The following is a 22,255-nucleotide window of genomic DNA, read 5'->3' on the forward strand; positions in this document are numbered from 1 at the left end:
CGATCCACAGTGCATGGAAATAAAAGAATGTGCAAGTCAGAAAAGATATTTGCTCTTTGCTCTGTAGCCAAAGCCTCAGCACTTCAGAGCAATGTTTACAAAGAAAGTCCTGCTTACTGCCATCAGAGAAATTTATCTGTTTTGGACAGATTATTTGGGAAATTTAGCTGCAATGATCTAGAAAATGTCTACCAAGAAAAAAACAGACTTTGGTTTGGCTTTGTTGTTTGGTTGGTTTGTTTTCTTTTGGCCACAGCTTGGGCAGATTTTCACCATAGATAAAGACATGTCTTCTGACACAAAGCTACCCTTCTTACAACTTTTGTGTTCTCGATCCAAGTCACAAGAACTTCTCGCAAGAGATTGCAAGAACTTTTTTTAATAACTTTTAATAAGACGAAGTTGCTATTATAATTTCATACTCAGAAATGGCTGTACTTTTTTGACTGAAACAAAAACAATAATTATGAAGTCAATCTGAGACATTTACTTGACATCGCTACTGCTTTTGGTATATGTACTGAAAATATATTTCTGTAATGGGACAAGTCAGATCCCATAATGTCTGGTGACATTAAGAAGCTCACCTGCAATATACTAAAACTATTCTGATGTAGAAGGTCTTAATCACATAATAAAACCATATTTCGTAATAAATTTATCTAAACCGAACATTGGTTAACTTCCAGATTTTGAGCTTTTTAGCATTATAATTCTGGGGATATAATTTAGACCAACCTTATGCTGTGTTGCCCATGCGGTTCCTAATATTCATTATGAGCCTTCCTTATCCATCAGGGTGGAGAGTACAAATCACTTGGGTGCACATATGAAAATAATTCTGACAGGAGTAGGGACGTGCTTGTGATTAATAGATTTAATGTTGGGTCCCTGATAGGAATGGAGATGATGCTTCAGGTTATTAATATATGTCTAGCCTAGATGTCATTGGTGGCAGGAGGTGTTACACTTTGATCATTTACTTCCATTTGCTTGCTATTCATCTTGATCGTTTTAGGCCATTTGCCATTTGATAACATTATTTTCTGATTTACTTCAGAATTCTCCGCCCATGTAAAAGTGTTTTAATGTCACATCAGCTTTCTGCCCTTATATCTAATTTCTTTAGTTTTCTCCGTAAAAATGTGACTGACTGACCTGTATCAAATATCAAGTTTTACTCAACTGGCTTGAATGGCTTTTTTTTATTTCAGTCTTTGTTATGAGAAATAATTGATTTTATAAAATATTATGGAAACTTTCAAGGTGTGATGAAAATGAGCCCTTTTTCTGCTACATTTCCTGATCTATTGCAATGCCTGCCAAATTGAAATGAGATGTCTTAAATTCTGTGGCATTCATCCCAGGCTTGGGCTTTCATCACTTGTCTCTGGGAATGTAATCCATATGCTTGACTACCTCCCAGCCCACCCAAACAACACGAAATTTCTGAGAATAATTCCCATTCCAGCATTTATAATGGGCATTATTCTGCGTTCTGGGGTACCTAAATTAACAAAAAGTACATGTGATGGAAGAGGGCGTGCCTTGAAGCACTGACTTCTGCTTAGCCCTAAATACCTCTGTGAAACTTGAAGTCAGGGCCAGAAAGTGCTTTCCTGGATACGGTGAGAGAACTAAGACAGAAGGACAAAACTTTAGCAAATTATGTTTCTTTTTATCCAGTAATTGTCTACTGTGAGGTGTGTAAACTATTTCTGATCTTCCACTCTTCAGCTAACCTTGCAAGTAGCAGTCAGAGTGACTTTTTTTCTTGTTCTTCTGCCTCTGAGAAACTTATCTTTCTGGTGATGCAATGACATATCTTCATGTCCTGGTTTGAGCTCAGAGGACAACTGAGAACCACACAGCTGCTCACTCCTCCCTTTTCTCCCAACGATGAGAAGGGACAAATGAGCCAGGCTTGGGATTCGAGATAGGACAGGGCGGGGCAAATCACCCATTACGGTCATGGGCAAAAGGCAGACTCGTTAGGGGAAGAAATAAAAGGAACATACATTTATTACAGACACTAACAACAACACATAACAGAGTAGGACAGTGAGAAGCATTGCCACATCTTGAGAACAACCTCCCCCTACCCCTCCCTTCTTCCTGGGATCAGCTCTGCTCCCGATATCTCTACCTCCTCCCCCAGAGGCGCAGGGGCAGGGAATGGGGGGTTCAGGCAGTGCTGCCATTTGCTTCATCTTCAGTGAGGGGAGTGTCCGGAACTTGTTCCCCCTGCTCCATCGTGGTCCCCCTCTCACAGGAGACAGTCCTCCACAAACTTTCTCCAACTGGAGTCCCTTCCACGGCTGCAGCCCTTCCCGAGCTGCTCCGGCGTGGGACTCCCCCGCATGCTGCAATCCTCCCAGCGCTGAACTACAGCAGCAGGGCTGCCTTTTCCCACAAGATCCCGGCCTTCTTCGGGTACAGAACCTTGATCAATAAAGCAGGAGCCACAGGCCATAAATCAGTGTCTGCTCCACCGTAGATCTTCATGGGTGGCAGGGGGGGCCGCCCTGCCGTCTCCCCACAGGGTACAGGGGGGTCTCTGCTCCGGCACACCTCCCCCCTCCTTTCTTCCTCCGTTCCTCCACTGACCTTGGTGTTCATGCAGCTGCAGCAACTCCTCCTCACCAGTCCCACTGCTCCTCACCACGTCCCTTCTTAAATACGTTCTGGCAGAGGCGCAGCTGATGGGCTCAGTTTTGGTGCAGAGGTGGAGCTGACGTGGAGCTGGGGGAGCTTCGAGAAGCTTCTCACAGGGGGCCGCCCCTATAGCCCCATCCCCTGCCACCAAAAAACTCCACCGCTCACTCAAACCCAGGACACTTCAACAGAAGGGATGAAATGTGGTGCCATCCAGAACTCACCCATCACCTCAACTAGCAAGGGCTCTGCTGAGTTTGCTCCATAGCATATCTTTAAAGATGTCTGAAGCACCTCAGCAAATTTTGTCAGAGTTTTTCTGAGTTGTTCTCCTGAACTTAAGCCTCTTAGAGCCGTGTAAAAGTATGGTCTGGGTACATAGGTGCTTTGAGGAATGTCAACTTACTTTTGCTGAGCCTCATCTAGAGAAAAGTTGTCGTGCTTTGGAAAAAGCCGTCAGCTGTACATTTAGTCTCCATTCTTTAAGACATGATCAGTTTTCTTTAATTTTAAATGCATTGACTAGTATAACACTGGCAAATGTCTAAAGTTTGTCCCCTGGGAGTCTATTTTTTTTATTTATTTATAGAATTTCATGTTTTTCTCACTTGCAGAATAATTAGTGTTGGCTTATTATCAAAGAATATAACATCAAGTAGAACAGTTCCCATGTTTGCTGTTGAGATTGCTAAGTCTCATTCATTTCTGAAACACTCTTAAATCAATGTATTGTACTATGACCAAGACGAAAAGAACCTAAAATGAAGGTTCAGATGAGAAAAACTCTTTGGTTTAATATTTGATCACTCATTTCTCCCAGACTGGTAATGCCACTTTAATTATGAAGGTCACTAAATTCAAATGAGCAAAGTTGCAGCAGGTAGCCATTTTGCAACTCCGATGATTGTTCTTTATGGGTTTAGAGAAAGAGATAAACTACATTAAGATTGCTTCTCAGGCTTTATTCACTCTAATGACAGCTGACTTATATGTATGCATTTATTAACTAGGACTGGCAGTTGCTTTTTAAAAAATGCATAATTAAAAATTCAGTTGTTCAATAGCCGCTTTCAAGAATTCTCACATTCCTTAGATCATGTTTCACACAATTATTGCCCCCAGAACAATTTCAACCATCTTTCTCATTGCTTTCATTCCACATTTTAAGAATGAGAAGACTCTGCTTAGAACAATTTGTACTTTCAGTCCTTTGTTTTCATTCTTACTGTTATGCTAGGAAATTAAAAAGTAAGGATTCATGCAGGGTTCCATTAGGAAAAAGCATGTCCACTTCTTTCATGTTGTTCACAATGATATAATTTTTGGTATTGAAACTGCAATAATAACTTTCCCCTTTCATAGGCAGTTGAAATGTATATTATGAATTGTGTCATGAAACACTTTTAAAGCAAAACTTTACAGCTGGGTATTATGAAATATGTTTTAGAAAATAACAGTGAAATAGAAAATTGCCATAGAGAAGAAATCTCTTTTTTCCTGTATTGGTATAAGTTGTTGAATTAGAGCTCAGTTTTTCTCTCCTGCTACAACAGCACCAAGTTTGGAGATGTGCAAGTGAAGAAAACGGTGTGAATGTTTATCGATATCGGGTAAAACCAGAAACTAGTGTTAGCGCTTGGACTTCCACACGTCTTCTTGCTGGACGTCCCGTTGTCTGCTACTTGCAGTTCAGCAGAGGGATAGACCATGAAAGATTTGTCCTATTCTGTTCAAAGGAGCTTTGGGATAGCTCCTTTAACCTTCCCTAATTTGGGAAAGGTTAAAGTGGTTAAGAAAAGTTCAGAAAACTTGTGCTGGAAAGTTTGCGAAGTTTATATTCTTTGCAGTGGAAAATGTTCAAGGCTGGAGAATTTTTAGCAGGATTCAGAAATGCTGTAAGATCCTGAACAAAACATTTATTTTCACCTTCCTTTTACTGAAATTGGGAAGAAGATAAACAAAATAGAAATAAAAACAAAACCTGTGCCAATTTCAGAACAGTATTCAGAAATGAAAGAAATGCAGGCTAAATGAGCCAAAATACATTGAATTAGAGAAATGTGGCTGAGTCAATATTATCATTTCCCTTCTTTCATTAAATAATACAAGGAAAAAAAAAAAAAAAACAAACAAAAAACAAACAAAAAAAAAAAAAACACCAAACAAACCAAACCAAAACAAAACGTTAGCAAAAAGACTGCTCTGGATTTAATCACCAGTGTCATTCAGTGCTGGGCGAAGGATCAGCCTGAGTCCATGTGCTACAAAAAGTGACATACAAGCATTCTGTGGACCCCGTGACCCTACCCTGTAGCGCATCCCTGCCTAGACACCTCCAAGCAAAGCAAGCAGAACCCCCGCAGCCTGCTCTGCCCGCGAGCAGCCGGTGCTTTTTCCCTGCCTCCCCCTGCTTGAACGTCCGGCTGCGCATCGCCGGTGGCAGCGCCTGCCCTGCGCCCGTGGGCCGAGGGTGGGTGGGTGTCCCAGAGGGGCCGGGGGGGGGGGGGATGAAGGGCTGGGAGGAGGGGGATTGATGTCAAGTGGTTACCACGGCAACGGGGAGGGGACCAGCTTGGGGGGGGGGAGGGCGGAGCAGAGGCGGGAGTGCTACCATGGCAACGGATGGAGCGCCTGCCTCACTTGGGTTGCAGAGGCAGCTGTCCTTGCCTCTAATTTCCAGGGGATTTAGGCCCAAGGTACCGGGAATGCCTGTGTCATCACCTACATACATTACCTGGTTCATTTCTAGTTGGAAACTGAAGCTCCACTGGAGCTAAAGTATTTTTCCCACACAAGTTACACCCATTTTAATTTCTTTTTGATTGACAACAGTATAACCGCTTCACAAGTAGTATCAGAATTACATTTTATGCTTCCTAATATAGTGTAAAATACTATATTCAAGTATCAGTTATCAATCCTGCAGTGCTAGAGGAGATGCTGATTTAGGGAGTGAGATTGAACTGTGTTAGGGAGTGAGTTTGTCTTGCACATTATCACAGGACTATATTTCATTTTCCCTAATGGGCTTTTAGATCTTACAATTTCTTGCTTAGGTTCTTTCATCATTTTTTTTTTTTTTCCTAGTGATATCGGGTGTGGAAAATTTCTGGTAGGCTTTTTTGAATTTCCCCAACTGTAGAGTGGTGGAGTCTGTGAGTATAAGAGGAATGTGCTCATATAAAACTGATAGGAACGGTCTGGACTCCTGAAATTGCTATCACTGGATGGCCCAGTGAATGGCAATCACCCATCTGCTATTTCATCTGGTGACACTTTTCCCCCAGAATAGGGACAATGAAGAACTACCAATGTCAACAGGTGATTTAATATGATTCTCAGTATCAATAAAGAATGGACTGAAATCTAGGGGAGATGGAATTTGATCAACTTTGGATTGTAGAAGTAGGGTCTTAAATGGAGACAGAGCTATTTTGAGTGTCAAACCACCTAACACAAGAAGGCTTGGTAGGAAGTATGACCTAGATGAGTAGAGCCAAGGGGATTACTTTGGAACCACCCACAAAACCAGATCAAAAGGAAAAAATAAAAATAAAAATAAATACCCAAGGTGAAGAAACTGAGGCAAGGATAGGCCTCCAGATACCCTATGGAAATGTCTCTGCTTGTGTTGTGAAAGAACATTTCACTGAAGACATTTGCCTCCTGTATTTTCCTCTGAAGAGGTAAGCTGTGAACTGGAGTGTCTTCAGCTTGGAAATGTGGGAAGGTTAGGCTCAGCCTCCTGAATGCAGCCAGCACAGTCTTGGGAGCTATATATTTTGAATACGGAGTCTCAGCCTCCCCTCAAAGCATGCTTCCAGTACTGCAGAAGCAGAGGGGGGGTCTGGTTTTGCCTGATCCAGCAGTGCAGAGGGGTGCAGGGCTGCCCCAGCTCTTCTGGAGGCCAAGAGCAAGACAGGCTCGAGCTCAGCCGAGACTCATTACGCAGTGTCTCTCTGTGCCTCTGTAGCAAAACAGTCTTGTTCTCAATTTTAGAGTGGTTAAACATGTGCATTTCCCTCAAATGCAAATGAAGGCTTTCACAAACGAGCTTTTCCTACTCCTCTGTGCACAGTTGGCTTTTTCGTGCATCGATTTGTTTAATGACAGTAACACCTAGTCGCGTCCTGTGGATACAGGATATAACTCCCTCCCTCACTGCCGCTTCATTTATTTACTTGATTTCTGTCATCCAGCACTTCAAGCTTTCCTTTTGGATTCTGTTTGTGTGGTAGTGCATTTAGACTTTGTGACATAGGGTATGCTGATTTTGCTAAATCAAAGATGTCCAGGGACCAATACTTGTCCCCAAGTGGCACCAACTGGTGTACGTCTACATTTCTTAGTTTTAGATGCCTCTGTGTCAGATCGGCCTCGGAAGGAAGAGGGTAAGGCAGTCAGCTGGCAATGCAGCAAGGTGAACGACCGGGTGGCTGAGCTATGTTTATAGTCTCCCTTTATTCAGCTGTGGGGATGCAATCACTGAGTTAGTGCTGCTTTTGAGGAAAAGGACAACAAATCCAGAATTATATGTATTTATTTTGACCCGCGAAAATGTTTACTGAAGGGTGGTAGGATGGTTTCAAATGGGAGAGGGTTTGAAAGAATGGGATTTAAATCCCTGGTGAGCTGTAGCTTTCCAGCACAACCCTGGAGAAGGTATCAATGCCCTCGATATTTCAGGTTCTGAGAAAGAAAAAGAAGGTTATAACTTTTTTTGTTTGTTTGTTTGTTTATTCCCCATTACAGTGTTGTAAGGATAAGGCAGCAACCTTCTGGCACACTTGGATACTGTAGTGGAGTGGTATGTGGGTTCTTAGCATAAAACATAGCCTCAGGAGATACCCTAAAAGCGACACAGGAGGGGAACAGTTGGAGCAGGACTTTTACCCACCTGGTTTTGCCACCTGCCTCATTACAAAGCGCTCCTTACCGCCCTTGCTCTCAGCCATGATTCGGTGCGAGACCCTCACTGTACCTGATCCTTCAGTCTGAGACGGGTGCCTGGTTTTTCAGCACTGCCCTGTCTCCCATTCCTTTACAGCTGTTCTTTTGCTAAGAGTGACAGTGCACATGAAAACGTCGTGATAACCTCTGCTTTTCTAGCCCGACTGTGGCATAAAAAGATGCTTCAAAATGTTCTTCATCATTAAAAAAAACCTCTATTTAATACAGAGATTATGTGAATAAAGTCTTCTTGTGTGCAGTCTTTGAGAGTGCATTTATTTTCATGAACAGGGAACTTTAGCTTCTGTTTTGAAAAAGCTAACACCTCAAGAACTATGCTTGTAAAGTTGATACATCTTTTGTTGCAATATGTGAATAATATTGAGTATCTTTAGAATTTGTTTTTTATTTTTTTTCAGATATCAAGTGTTCTTAGACCTTAATAATGTACTTTATTATATTAAGTACAGCAATTCACATATGTTCACAGACTTCCACTTTTCCTCTGTTTCCTCTGTTCAGCGATTATTCATTTTTATTTCTTCACTATTTCCACAGGAGTTAAGATTGTCCTTGTGCATTTGCCTTATTAAATTCACAAGTTAAGAACCGTAGTTTCTTACCACATCAAATTATGCATTTGGAATCTCTCTCACTCTTTCTCTGTCTCTCAAATAAGACCCAGCCTGTCTGCTATCTTTTTAAAGCCTTAAATTACAGGTCAGCATGAGCACTGTACTTTGTCAATCCCAAAAGGTTGCTTCTTCCAGCAGCAATATCCTTAAGAGTGACTATTCTGATTAGCATTTCAAGTTCCGTTGCCCACCAGATTACAGTTAACAAAAGTCTGCCCACTGCCATGGACCTACACCCTTTACTTCCCTTGTGCCTTTCTTGCATGCTTTGGACATCCCTTTTTTTAAAGCAGCCCAATTTAAGAGCATATAGTTATGGCTCATCAAAATCAGAGCTCCCCATCAGGCCCTGCCTGCAACAGGACATGAACCCTAGCCCTCTTGACGCACCAAGAGAAAAAGCTGTGGAAGAGCAGTTGTGGTGTGATCATAGCAATCGAGATGTCTTTGGGAATGCTCTCAGAGAAACAGAAGCCGACAGAAGATTCCCAAAAGAAATGGGAAGAAGCAATATTTGTCAAGAATGAAGAATCTTCCACCAAAAGGGATGGGAAGACGTTAGAACTAAGCTGGTTTTCTTAAAATCAGCTGCGTTCTTTCTGATTTCATGCTGTGTTTCTGATTATGGAATGGTTGATCAAGCCAGAAGAGATAATCCATCAGTGCAGAGCGAGAAGGAGGCATGAAGGGATCTAAGGGGATGGGCCAAGACAAGCATCTCCAGTCCTTCCTTTAAACTGAGTGTAAGAAGCTATTTGGAATACAGCAGGACTGGAGCTAGCCTCCAAGCAGCCAAAATAGATGCAGTGAGACAGATAAATATTTTCTCATGGAAAGGAAATGTTACATGATAATCGCATGTTTTGGTTTTAGTGTGAGGTTAGCTGTCTTTCACATCAGTGAAATAATCTTCTACAGCAGCCAGAGGGCAACACTATAGCAAAGAAGACAGGCTTCCATCCTCCTTGCTCCGACACTCCTGCTAAGGCAGTGATGAGAAGAACGGAATTTTTTTTTTATTTTTTTTATTTTTTTTTTTGACTCAAAGCATTCAGCTATGGAGACAATTATGAGTGCTTGATGAAATATTTCACCAGTGTTAGCCTGAATAGCCGTTATATCTGTGGTGATCATTTCAATGTTGACTTCGCTGCTTTTATTGTATTTTCTCTGTGTAACCATCATGCTTGTAACTTCAGGAAAGTATCAAAGCAAATTCTCACAAAAGATCAATTTATTCAAACTATTTATAGTTTGGAAAGTTTTCAAAGTGTTTTGCTACCACTGTAAACCCAATCATTCTGTATTTGGGATTGTATATTTATTTTGGAGGTCTTTTGAAGGTACAACCTTAATGCTGCTGGGAAAGATAAACCCAGATTAAGAACAGGAAAAAGCTTAAAAGTGGGGAAGTGTTTCCTGGGCTCTTTCACCTCTCAGTGACTATTAGAAATAAGGGTAGGTGCTGGAGGGGGATCAGGAGCAAGGGGAGTTGGAAACAAAGCCAGCTGGTGGAGAATGAGAAGGTGAGCCAGCGTATACCATCCCTTAGGCCCCAAACCTCAGTGTTGTACATAGTGTGAAGTAAATCCTCCCCTCCGGGCTCCCGATCAGCCTCTGAAATCACGAAGCTCCAGCCTGGCAGAGATACTTCAGGGAAAGTTACAGGCAGCCCTAATGGTGCTACTCTGCTCGTCCCAAACCATGCTGAAAACAAGGCAAACTTTCAAGACATGCACATGAGAATTATTGTCCTCACAGAAGGCTTATGTTGGTCTTGATGATACCGCGAGAGTTTTGAATATACACTGCATATGAAATGCACTCTTCGTTTTCTCAGGTGTTCTGCAGCAGGCTTCATTTATTCCTTTCTGAATTATTTCCACAAAATGAGGGTGTATAGGATTCAAAATGGCTTTGCTATAAAATGGTAGACCGTTCTACTACTTTCAGTTCCTTCCCAACAGAATATCTGAGAGGTATTTTACCAATTTTTGAAACTAGAATGCAAGTTGCACACAGGGTGCAAAAACAAGCATTACCTGTCAAGGAGTAATGCTAAGGTAACATTTTAAGCCCTCCAGGGCTCTCCTGGAATTGCTGTAATTCCTGGCTTTTTATAATCTATACACCGTGCAATCTAGGGAACAATCAGTACACATCATGCAGCAATTGCTATGGAAGTTTCAAGATCAAAACTAGCCATCAGCGTGGCCTGTACCTCTTCAAATGGTCAAAAGCCTGTTCAGAATATGTTCTACTGGACAACAGACAATTCTCTCTTCCTTCTAGCCTGCTTATCCGTGGCAAAATACCCTGGAAAATCAGGGAAGCTAAAGGTGGGCTGTGCTCCCCGGAATTGCTCTTGGTGTTTTGACATGTGAATGTTCTGGTTCAGTAAGAGGGAACCACTCATCCCATATTTCAGGGAGCATTCCTTCTTTCAGTCATTTGTCACACAATTAAATGGGTGGCTGAATCAATCAGACAGCCCTTTGCAGGGTAATCTCTGGCAATTCAGTTGTTGATTAAACTTTCCTTTCAGCGGTGAGCTAGGCTGGAAAAATATTGTATTGTTGAAAATGAACTTCAAACTCTGAAAATATTACCCTCTCTTAATGTTCTTCAGGTGCACCAAATTGCAGACTAAATAAAGGGACATCATTGGTGTCACTTTAATGTTTGAGATATTTCCTATTAAAACAGTATTTCAAATCCTTCTTTTTGTACTTTTAATCCAAGCATGTCAAGGTCATAAAGAAAGAACATTTCTGAGCATGTTCACCTGTGGTCTATGGCTGAGTGAAGAAGGATGGAGACTCCCACCCTTCAGAGATTTTGCTTCTATTTATCTCCTGATTCCCTGAACAACCCTGTTCCATGTCCCAGTCCTAAACCATAATCCTTAACATTTCTGTGACACTGTTTGCATATAAAAGGTTCTACTATTATTTATTTTTTTAAGCATACTTCATACTGAATGGTTTTGACTGAAATATAAAAGGGAAATTCAATACTTATTTCCAGAACAGTTTAAGAATTACAAATGGGATTGCCCATTTTGGTGAAGTCAAACCTTTTGGTAACTAAAGGAGATATTACCCCTCACGCAGTTTGTTAGACTGGTTTTAAGCTTATGGGAACAGTGTTTGTGGTGTGTTGGCATGATATACAAGGGGCGCAGAGGGCACAAAATGATCACAATCTCTAATTATTTACCTATTTTTAGTTGACATGGACTCTAATTATTTACCTATTTTTAGTTGATTGAGTACCAGGCTCATGCAAATCCCAGTAATAGCTTTAAATAAAGACAATCTCACTCCATCCACAACCAAGATACAGGATCTATAATGGCAGTTTGGAAGAGTTAGAGAAATAATTCTGAATTGATCATAAAAGATAGCAATAGTTGTCCAGACACTTCCTACAGTATAGGAAAGCAGTCCTGAGGTGATGGTGTATTGTTTGGTAGGCAATAGCAAAAAGCTGGAAAGAATCATGCAAAAAGATCTTGCTTTTTTTTTTCCAGGGACAAGATTCTTGATGTTGTTGTTACTCTTGTTGTGAGGAATTGTGAAAAAGCACAAAACGAGACGGCTGCAGCAGAAGCAACAAAGGCACACCGTGCTATTATCCATAGTCATTCAAATAGATCACCCAACTGTGACAGGCAATTAAATTGTATTTTCCAGGATTAACCCACAGCTAAAATGATACACCATGGTAGGAGAAAAGCTTCATGTATTGCCAACAACATGTTAGCTCCTCTTTTGACTGAGAAAAGAATGAAGGACTTGGTTGAAAAACATGTTTTTCTCTGTGACTACAGATGCCTCAAACAATGACACTTTCAAGGTGTTTCCAATCATTACTCATTCCTATACAGTTAAAGGGCAAATAATTTACTGCTGGTTTTCAAGGCACTAATGAAACCACATTAGGAATATTTTTAAAATGTAAAAAATATGCTAAAATCAAATAATTGGAACCCTGACCATGTACAGTTATTTGCAGCTAACTCTGTTATGTCTCCCTGTTCACAAATCAATAGAAAGCAAGAAAGAAAAATCATCTCTGGCTTATTGCTCTGTAGATAACCACAAAACAGAACGCCATCTAATTAAATCATTGCTTGACTTAGAAAAAAATAACTCACTTTTCCTCGTCTCATTCAGTCAGTTTTCTCAACAAAAGTTTCAGATTTAAGGGAGAGTTTGTAAAATCTGAACGGGAAGAAATGTTCTCCATGAGACAATTACCTGCACACTGTACAGGTAAAAGGACCATAATCTATTTTCTTGGGTTTAGAAGTTACTTTTGGAAGTTAAATGACCATTGTCAAGTGCCAATTTTAAAATCCCATTTTCAAAGATAACCCTGTTGGAGGTGATAGAGAGGTTTAAGGTGACAGAATGTTACTTATTATTTTCAGATTGTACTGAGTGTTTCTTGCAAGTGTATGTCTTGCAAGTAGAACAAACAGGGTTTTTACATGATGAAATGCATAAGACAGTGCATTCATTTAGGGGTAAGTTGCAAAAAAGAGCTGATGACAGATTCATTGGTCATAAGCTAGTCATCATCGGAGGAAAAAAAGGCAACAAAGACATTTCACACAGAGGTAAACATTAGCTGCCAGAAAGGAGGCTTGGTATTTTCATACAGTCAAACAAAATACAAATAAACTGACATAATTTTACTGAGAAGCATTAGTTTTTCCAGAAACAATAAAAATAGTTGATAATTTGAAATTTCTTAAAAGGCCTAATATTATGTAGTTAGAGATTCAGCTGAGTACTTGTATATGTCAGGAGGCTTTGACTGGGAAATATTCTCATATTCTAGTTTCACATTATGCTTGCTCTTTCAATTTCTTAAAATTGTTTACTTTATTAGAAAAAGAAACCAGATTTGGACAGGTTGTGGAATCCTCAAACAGATTTCATTTCAATTAAGTTCTTAACTGTAGGCAGTTTAACATGAAACATGCTTTAAGAATTTACTTTTAAAGCCAAACGTAATTAAATCTATTAAAATTTATAATAAACTATTATTCTATCAATCCTTTCAAGTTTATAGCTGAATTTTGGATCAGAGAACTTTGATGTTATTTCAGAAACATCTGATGTACTAAAAGTAATAAGATTTCCCTTGAATTTCCCTTCATGTTAACATAGAGACCTATTTTTCCCTTTAGTGTTGACTTCTTCTCAAGAAGAATGTCTTTTCAAAAGTATGGCTTCTCTGGAGTGCAGCTTCAGTTAATGCATCCAATCACAGTGTGAATATTTGATATAAGTAGGGAAAATAATGAGTCTGTTTTGGTAGCATGGAAAATTAGGTGCCTGTAAGACAAGAAAACTGCATGACAGAACACTTTCCTGTACCTAACCTTGACATCGTTTCACGGAGAACACTGCTTCAGCTTTCTGCCACTGGGAAGAAGTCTTAATGAAAATTTTGCTGGTTTTTATTTCTTCCTGTGTTCATAATAGTAGTCAGTGGTTACTGCCAAAAAAAAACAAAAAGGAAAAGAAAGAATCAGAAGGATATTAACAACATTTCTGGTTCAGTGGTAGAACAGAACATAAAGAATATTATTAGAGTTGTAGGATGTTGTTTCATCTGAGGCATCATTTTGCCGAAACCTGATGTCCTGCCTGAACTCCCTAAGTGCAGCCATTACATTTCAGAGAGATTTAAAATGACAGGAATTAGCTAGCAAATGAAAAGCATTCCTTTCTTATATTATATTATATTGTGTTGACCTGTATACGAGACCAACATAGAAGCCTTTCTTCTGGCAGTTTCTTGTTGGATAGTGTAAGCTGGAGATCACTGTACCAGCTTTGTGCAAAGCAGTATCTGGAAGCTGTTGACTTCACTGGGAACTGAGTATCTGTTTTCATGAAGATAAAGGTAATTTTCCTGAAGTGTGCACAGGCTTAGCTCCATTAGAAGTGAGGAACCGAGTGCCAGTTTCAAAAGTGACCTCTGTCCCTTCCCAGCAGAGTGAATGTATGAATTTCATACCCCATTATCTGCTTGGTTGAAGACTCAAGCAATTTCAAAGATTAATGTAAAGGATGTACTGATCTAACATTCAATTCTGAAAAGGATTAATGGAGAGAATAAAAAGGATGAAATCTAAATTCAGATATTAAATGGAAATGTGCATTTATTTTTACTGGGAAAATTTTGTTTTGTAGTTTACACATTCTGACTTAACACTGTAAATACTTTAAATTAAAAAAAAAAAAAAGGTCTAGAGTGTTGAAAAAGTCAGTGCAATTATTTCAAACAACTTGTTTTACTATTTTTTTTTTTTAAATGTTGCTTTGCTTTTTATGACCTCAATTTACAAAAAGAAAAATGTATTTTTTAAAGAGCTCAATAACTCAGAATATCTGTGAACCACTTAATTTGAGTCGAAATGTTTTTATTAAGGTGAATGGAATTAGAGTGGCCCGTTGCAGAGCTATTTTGAGTAATGATCATTGTTGTCATGTTCTAGTTGCAGTAATAAGTGAAGAAGATGCAAAACGGGGGTTGGACAGTGGTGTTAGCATGGCCCTGCTTCTAGGCTAATAGAATCTGTTTCTTAACCTGGATGGAACCCACAGGAACACTTCTATACTGCTCCTGGTGCACAGGTAGAGGGTTTGCTCAAATCTAGCTGCAGTACCTTCTCAGGACGCTGTATTATGGAGCTCAAGGTCTTTCTTTCCTTTGGCAGGGTGGAAATCCTAAATCCTAAAATCCTAAATATCATTAAATATGGACAATATACTAGAAGGGAATTATGGCCGCTCCTAAATTTAGTCAAAATAAATCATTCGTATAAAATAACCTCAAATATGAATATCACGCAAAAACTCGTCCTGTAAAAAGACAGCACTGTCATTAGCCAGCTGTATACAAATGGCCTTTGATTCTATAAATACTGATTCTCACATGTGAGCTAAAAAAAGCAACTCTACTCACTCAGCATTTGGAGAAACCCATGGACACGTCTGGCATATTCCTCTCTATAGAAGCTGAATGTGCCAAACACTTGTCACTGGACTTTCAAGGACTAAAATGATACAGAGTTGATTGACTGTAAAGAAAAAAGATCAGCACTCCACTTGGTGAAATAAGGGTGTACTTTTTGAATAACAAGGGTATGATGTGTACGTTACATCTCATCCTTTAAGTGTGTGGAGATGTGCAGCTTTGTCCCCATTGAGTTGAAAGAAAAGTCTCTTCAGATTGAAATCTGTCAGCTTCCCTGAGAAAATAAAACCAATAATACAATGAAAAATGGTAGTTAGATAGGCTGTGAAGAAAAATGGTCCTTAAGGCCTTTGGTGGCTAGGTTTTAATTCCTAAGGTGATCTATTACCTGGTATTTGGATACATGCTAGCACCACTTATGCGCCTATTGATCATTTGCCATCTAGAGATGAGAGGTCCAGAGTGTGTTTTGGACGAGGTTTAGAGTGTCAGTGAATTAGGTCTCCTGGTGTTATAACATCAGCTTTGAAAGGATTGCCTGCCAAAAATGTAATAGCACAGGAGAACCAGATGGCTCTTAGCAAAAACGCTGTCGTCGGGTCAGACTACGCGCTCTTCTAACTAGCTATAAATAAGGAAACGTACAATACTGTTTGTACAATAGCTTTGCGTTTTACACCTTTCCTTTTAAAATCTGGGAATAGACAAAGGAAAATACAATAGAAACAAGTTCAGAGTGGTCAAAGGCAAAGACACACCAGACTTTCCACACAGCCTTAATACTCCTTTGTTCATCTGCCAGGGGACCTAAGGAGATGTTTTCCTCTGGCGTTATCCCCAGCCCCTCTACTGGCCCACGCTGTAGAGCGCACACTTTGCGTCACATCAGCAGACACCATCCTTGTCATGGATGTGGCCAGCCCTGCGATGCTGAGAGGGTCTTTCACGACACGGTTAGATGGCTGTTTCCACAGGGTTCACAGCTAGGGCAGTCTGGAAAGAGTAAGAGGGACATAAGCAAATCAGAAGTGACTTTTCCCAGCCTCTGGTGGCTAGAATTCACAATTCAAATACTAGGTTTTTACACAGTTTCTTCCATGGGGTGTTAAATGCATAAAGCAGCATGTATGTATGTACACCTATATCATTTTGTCTCTTTGTTCATGTGTATTTTAATTTCTACAGTTATATATGCATATATGATAGTATATATATATACTATCCTTACCTACAGAAACACAGCAGAAAACAAGGAGTGAAATAAAAGATGAGATTGAAGTAAATGATGATATTAGCCTATTGAGGGCAGTAAGATGGTGACCACTCAGCTCTTGGCATTTGGGGTACATGAGGCATCTGGAAAGAAGCACGAACATGGGGTTTCAGTTCTGCTGTAGTGTGGCCTGAAAAAGAGTGGCTGAACAACTGATAACAAACAGAACAATCAATTTGCTGAATTTACGCAACGCCCTCCCCAAAAGACATCGCCATAATCAGGGGAATTTACCATTCTCCAGCTCATGTGTGTTGCCCCTGTTCATCTTTCGCACCTTTTTTATCAGTCTGCCCTACGACAAAGAAGTGTCTGCAAATTGGCCTGGGCGTATCCTGCTGCCCTACACTCAGATAGACCTTACCAAACACCAAATAGTAGTGGGAAGTGTGGAACTGATTTCAATTTGCATATCATGCTTTCATTGCAGGAATATCAAATTGATATATTTTTTGCCCAGACGTGGACAGATAGCCGGCTTCGCTTCAACAGCACCATGAAAATATTGACTCTGAACAGCAACATGGTTGGCTTGATCTGGATCCCAGATACAATATTTCGTAACTCAAAGACGGCGGAAGCTCACTGGATCACCACCCCCAACCAGCTCCTCCGCATATGGAATGATGGCAAGATCTTGTACACCCTCAGGTGAGCGCTCGGCGAGGCTCAGGACTAAAAGCTTCTCCCGCCTCTAGCACTGTAGTAGAAATTTTCAGTGACAGTTTTGTTCTCCTCTGCTGTTTTCTTCCTGATGCTTACCTGACGTGCTTGACAAATATTAAAATATTCAGGTGTAAGTAGTTTAAAAAACAAAGTCTTGTCTTTCTGAAAAAGAAACCTTGAGAACTGGCAACAGGTCTGTCTGAACTGTGGAAGCTGTGATTTTTTAGTGCTTGTAAAAAAATCGGGAGCATGCAGTCCCATAAAACCTGTCAGAAACCTTTCTGATCAGTTAGATGCAGGGCTGGATAAAGTATTTCTAGATTCATGCCAATTCCAATACTTGATTATTCACATAAGTGCCACTGAAAGATAGTCTGCCATATCTCATCACAGGGGTGAATTGCTGGAGGAAAAGCCTATAGATTTTTTCTAATCTTGGTGATACCATCAACTGTATGGTATTAGAAATACTGTATATATTTGCATTAAAAAAAGCCTGTGGAAATCGAAATACATGTTTACTTATGGAAGAGATGAATTGCTCAGAAGCGAGTTTTTCCATAAGCCATATACCACATTGCAAACTGTTTCAGAAACATCCCTTTCACGCTACATTTTCTTCAGTGATTGTGTTCAGCCCCATCAGTGCAACAGCATATTCTGGTCATACTTGCAATTGCAGTTGTGTTCCAATAGAAAGTCTTTGGCAAACAATAAGAAAGGAATTAAACAGATGAAAAAGCTACTGATATTTTCAGCGCCCTTCCCTTCTTAGGCTTACTCCACTGTGAAGAGCTACTGCTTATTTCAGTAGCCTTTAGCTAAAGACTTCAGTGATTAGGATGTCAACTCCAATACCTTCTTGGTTGGGTTGTTGTTTTCTTTTTTTTTTTTTTTTTTTCCTATTGAGTCCTGTTTCAGTATTTCTGGGCAAGTTAATTATCTACCGAATAGTGGTTAGACTTCCGTATCTATCACTAAAGAAACCATTTGTTAAAGGGACTTCAAAATTTGCCTAAAACAGCTAAAAAGGGGGCAATACTAGACCCAGTGGAATGCTTGAATTAGCATTTTTAATTTGTGAAAAATGGTTTGAGTCCTTTTCACCTGCTCAGGTCAGCCTCCTTTTCCCATAGGAGGAGCTGTTAGAATGATCACTGATAACACTGTGGAATTCAAAACCAATTTGTCTGACTTAAATGAGCACTGAGAATTGGTGTGGCATGGAAGCAGTAACTGCTGCATGCCCTGGTACTGTCAGGTGTCGATGAGTGTCCTGTGTTCAGGAGAAAGTGTATGAGGTTCTGTCATGCTCCATGCCTTTCCATCCCCTTCCCTGCCCACTTTTGGGTGCAAATGCTCTTCTGCTGTAACACTGCAAATCCTCGTCTGGTGTCAGTGCAAAAATGCTGTTAAGTTCCTCACTGGTGACAGAGACAGAGGTTGTCTCGGTGCCATCCTAAATCTGAGACACAAACCTTTCCCCATCCAGTTTGCTAGCTTTTGAATTAGTTAAAAAAAAAAAAAAAAAAAAGAAAAAAAAAAAAGAAAAAGCCAACAAAAAACCCTCATGATCCATACTTGCTGCATTAATTCAGACATGCAATTAATATAGTGTCTGTTTCCAGAAAAAGACTGTGTAATAAGCTAGCACTTAGTGCAATCTACCTGGGTAAATAGATTTACTTTCTAAGCTATCAGCGTGAAGATTATCTGGTTTTAACAGTAATTTTAAAATCAGCTCCATTCACAGTGTCCTTTGTGTTAGGGATATCGCATAAAACAACCTTTCAAGTGGGGTTGAAGATATTTCTGCTGATCTGTTTGTTACATCTGTAAAACTGAGAATGACATACAGAGACTTCTTAAGTTTTTGAGAGACAGCTCAAAATGAATGAAAGAATTTTAAGTTCACACTTAAGAGAACGTTCCTTATAACATCCTCTATGAAGTTTTAATTTTGTGGAATGACATACCACCACATCAGCCATATTTCCTGTTATTTTTGCAAAAAAATAGTTGTTTTCATCCCATGTCCTTCTGTGATGGATTGTCTAGGGTAAAGCATATGCGCAGATTTCGTGGGATGAGGAAACTCCTGATAACGTGTCTGAAATTGTGTTTTTAGATAATAGTTAGTGGTTTGGATCAGGCCCAAATAGCCAATGAACAACTGGCAAATACAGTCCTTTCCTTTCGGGCCTTACTTACAGATGTCAAAGCACTCTTGCATGGTACCTAAGGTTGCCCTGCCTCCTCCTCGGCCGTTTGTTGTGCCGATGGGTGGTAACGGACGCTCGGTTTCTCCGTAGGCTTACCATCAACGCTGAGTGCCAGCTGCAGCTGCACAACTTCCCGATGGATGAACACTCGTGTCCGCTGATATTCTCTAGCTGTAAGTACTGGTTTGTTGCCTTATTGCTGACTGGTGTGCAGGGGCTCCAGTTTAATTCTGATTTCTGTCAGGTCGCTCAACCATTCCACAGCAGGTATAGGAAGTTTAGGTTTGCTTAAATATTCAAGGAATTTTTGTTTTCCCCTCTAGTACGCCTGGTCGATGGACTTATGCCATGAAGGCTTCTGTAGATTTACTCTGTTCTTTTTGCCAGAACTAGCCTTTTCAGTTGATACTACAGTCACACTTCCAGCAGGAGCAGATATTCATACCAGACTGTGCTATGTTAATCATGTGACATGCAAATGAGAACAGAAATTGCAGTTTTCTTGTGGAGGTGCACAGCTTGGGGACATGCCCAGCAATCTCTGAATATCTGAGTTTATAGCAACGAGCATGGTAATGCCTCTCTGTTCCACAATAAAAGTAAATTGTACAACTACTGTAAATATCATTTTCCTTTTATTCCTCAGTTTGTCCAGTAGCCACAATGCTGTATGGTTTGTAGTGTTGTTGGTATATTTAAAGCCTATCTAATAGGCAAAAAAAATATGTTGGTGAACTGAATGAAAACAAAAGTCAGGTGAGTTAATCCTGAGGTCCAGTATAACTGAGGAAAAGTTATCTTCATGCTGATTCATCTGAAAAAGCTTGAGAGCTCTCTGCTCATGGGTACACCTGCACAGAGTTGTAATCCAAAGTCACACAATGCAAATGTTTTACAGACATTTTTAAAAAGGTCTCCAATAAAGATAGTTCTTTTGATAAGCTCCAAGACTCAGGATCTGTGTTGTGCAGAAGTGAGTGGGAAATGTAGTGTTTTGTCTTTCTATTTAGAAAATAACATTTTCTCCATCATCTCTTAAAAAGCAATAGAAGAATAACACTATTTAATGTCTTCATAATAGATATGCTCTTGTGATAGTAGGGTATGGATTTCCATTTGCAAACAGTATGCAAACAGTGATCCTCAATCAGAAAATGGTTTTGAATTTCAGCTGATCCAGGATGTATTCCTCTCTTTTCCCAGGAAAATGGTTTTTTTAAAAATCTGCTAGTGTAAACGTCTCCCTTTCACCCAAAACGGTATTACTACATTGTCATTTTTTTATGATCTATGTATATAAGTGAGCCTGGGCAAAAATACACAGTGGTGTGTTTAATTCAGATGTGTGGATTGTATGCATCCTCAGGTGAACAAGAGGCAGATAGCGCCTGAATGAGCTCTCCTGCTGCTGAACACTTTTCTCTGAACTGAATGAACCTCAGCTATCTTTAGTTACTGCAGAAAGCTACTCTTACCTTGCAGCAATCTGCTGTTGATTTGTTGAGGTACTGGGGAAGGAGTGTGTGATCTTAAAAATTAAATTCCAGTCCAGAGATACTAATTAAACCTACAACACAAATTTGATAGGTCCTGCGCTAGCCATATCCAAAGAAGTTGAACTCTAATAAACAAGGAAGTTGCTTCAAACCTTGCGTTCCCTAACAGCTAGACAGTTGCTGAATGCAAGTTATGCTCTGGGTTTTTTTTTTTGTTTAAAGAGAGACCATATCAGTGGGAACTTCAGAAGCCTCCACTCTATGGCAAAGTTTCAAATACATCCTGATTTGCCGAGGTTCCTCCTAATTTAGATCTATTAGTTCAAAGCCCTTCTGCCCTTGAGAACATACATGTATTACCATCATATGTGTACTACCCTCTATGGAGAGGGGGATTACACAGGATCAAGCAGAAGCTGAATGTGTCAGTTGCTATGTACAGTCTTTGTAGTTTCTTGCTAGATGGAAAAACCCATGGAGGAATATTAAAATGATTGTTTCTGGTTTTGCCGACCTTTTTTGGTCATACTGATAACAGTGGTTTATTTCTTCAGGTTCATACTGAATTGTGTTCTTTTCCTTGAACACTTTTAGCACTACTATTATCATAATAGTAGGACATCTCCTGTATGATTTGTTTGTTCCATAACTCGGTTGTGTTTTCAGTGTTGCGTACATTTATAGCAGTCTCAAGATACACGGCACTCGGTGGGACTTGTGAAGTGAATGACTGAGTGAATGCCTGAATGATTTATTACCGCCTGGTATGACAAGTTTCTGAGGGGACAAGCTGATTATGAATTCCAAGATGTATGTCTTTGAATAAAATAAAAAGGGTTGTAGATTTCACGGCACAGCTCCAATTCTCTCTGCGTCCCTTTCATTTGTTTGCCAGCACACAGACAAATCTTCACAGTTTACACTGCAGGCCAGCAAAAAAAGGCACAAGTTTCAGAGAATACTCCCTGCATCTCTGCACACACATGAACAAGGTTAATAATTGAAATTTCTCACTTTTGATATAAATTTCCCTCAGTATTTCAGAAATAGGAAACTAATATCAAATGATTTCTAGAATATTTTCCTCTAGCGTCAACTAATTCTCAATCTAACCCGGTGGTTGCTCTGGGGACAGTTGCTGCTCCTTTGGCGGGAATACTGAGCTCTACTTGATCTGCTTGTCAGGACGAATAAGGAGAAAACAGTGGTATATAAACAAGAGACCATCTCAGTGTGCTAACAGTGGTTACTAAAATCTACTTACACCTTTCTGTGAAAAATCTTGTTCAAAAACAGCCCCTGGAGCTCTAATCCCTTTTCTAGAAATTAGAAAATATGAAATAGTTGAAAGTGCTTTTT

At 39.9% G+C, this 22,255-nt stretch overlaps 1 protein-coding gene across 1 annotated transcript in view; it reads left to right on the forward strand.

The window, feature by feature from the left end:
* The window catches only part of GABRG3 (gamma-aminobutyric acid type A receptor subunit gamma3), a 339,341-nt gene that overhangs the window by 164,073 nt on the left and 153,013 nt on the right, over positions 1 to 22,255 (forward strand). The window contains exons 5-6 of the mRNA XM_032982479.2: positions 16,943 to 17,163; positions 19,491 to 19,573. Of these exons, the coding sequence (XP_032838370.2) occupies positions 16,943 to 17,163; positions 19,491 to 19,573 (304 nt within the window). The remainder of the gene's footprint in view (positions 1 to 16,942; positions 17,164 to 19,490; positions 19,574 to 22,255) is intronic.

The sequence above is a fragment of the Tyto alba genome, unplaced genomic scaffold (genome assembly GCF_018691265.1).
Source record: "Tyto alba isolate M040663 unplaced genomic scaffold, T.alba_DEE_v4.0 Super-Scaffold_14, whole genome shotgun sequence".
Classification (NCBI taxonomy): domain Eukaryota; kingdom Metazoa; phylum Chordata; class Aves; order Strigiformes; family Tytonidae; genus Tyto; species Tyto alba.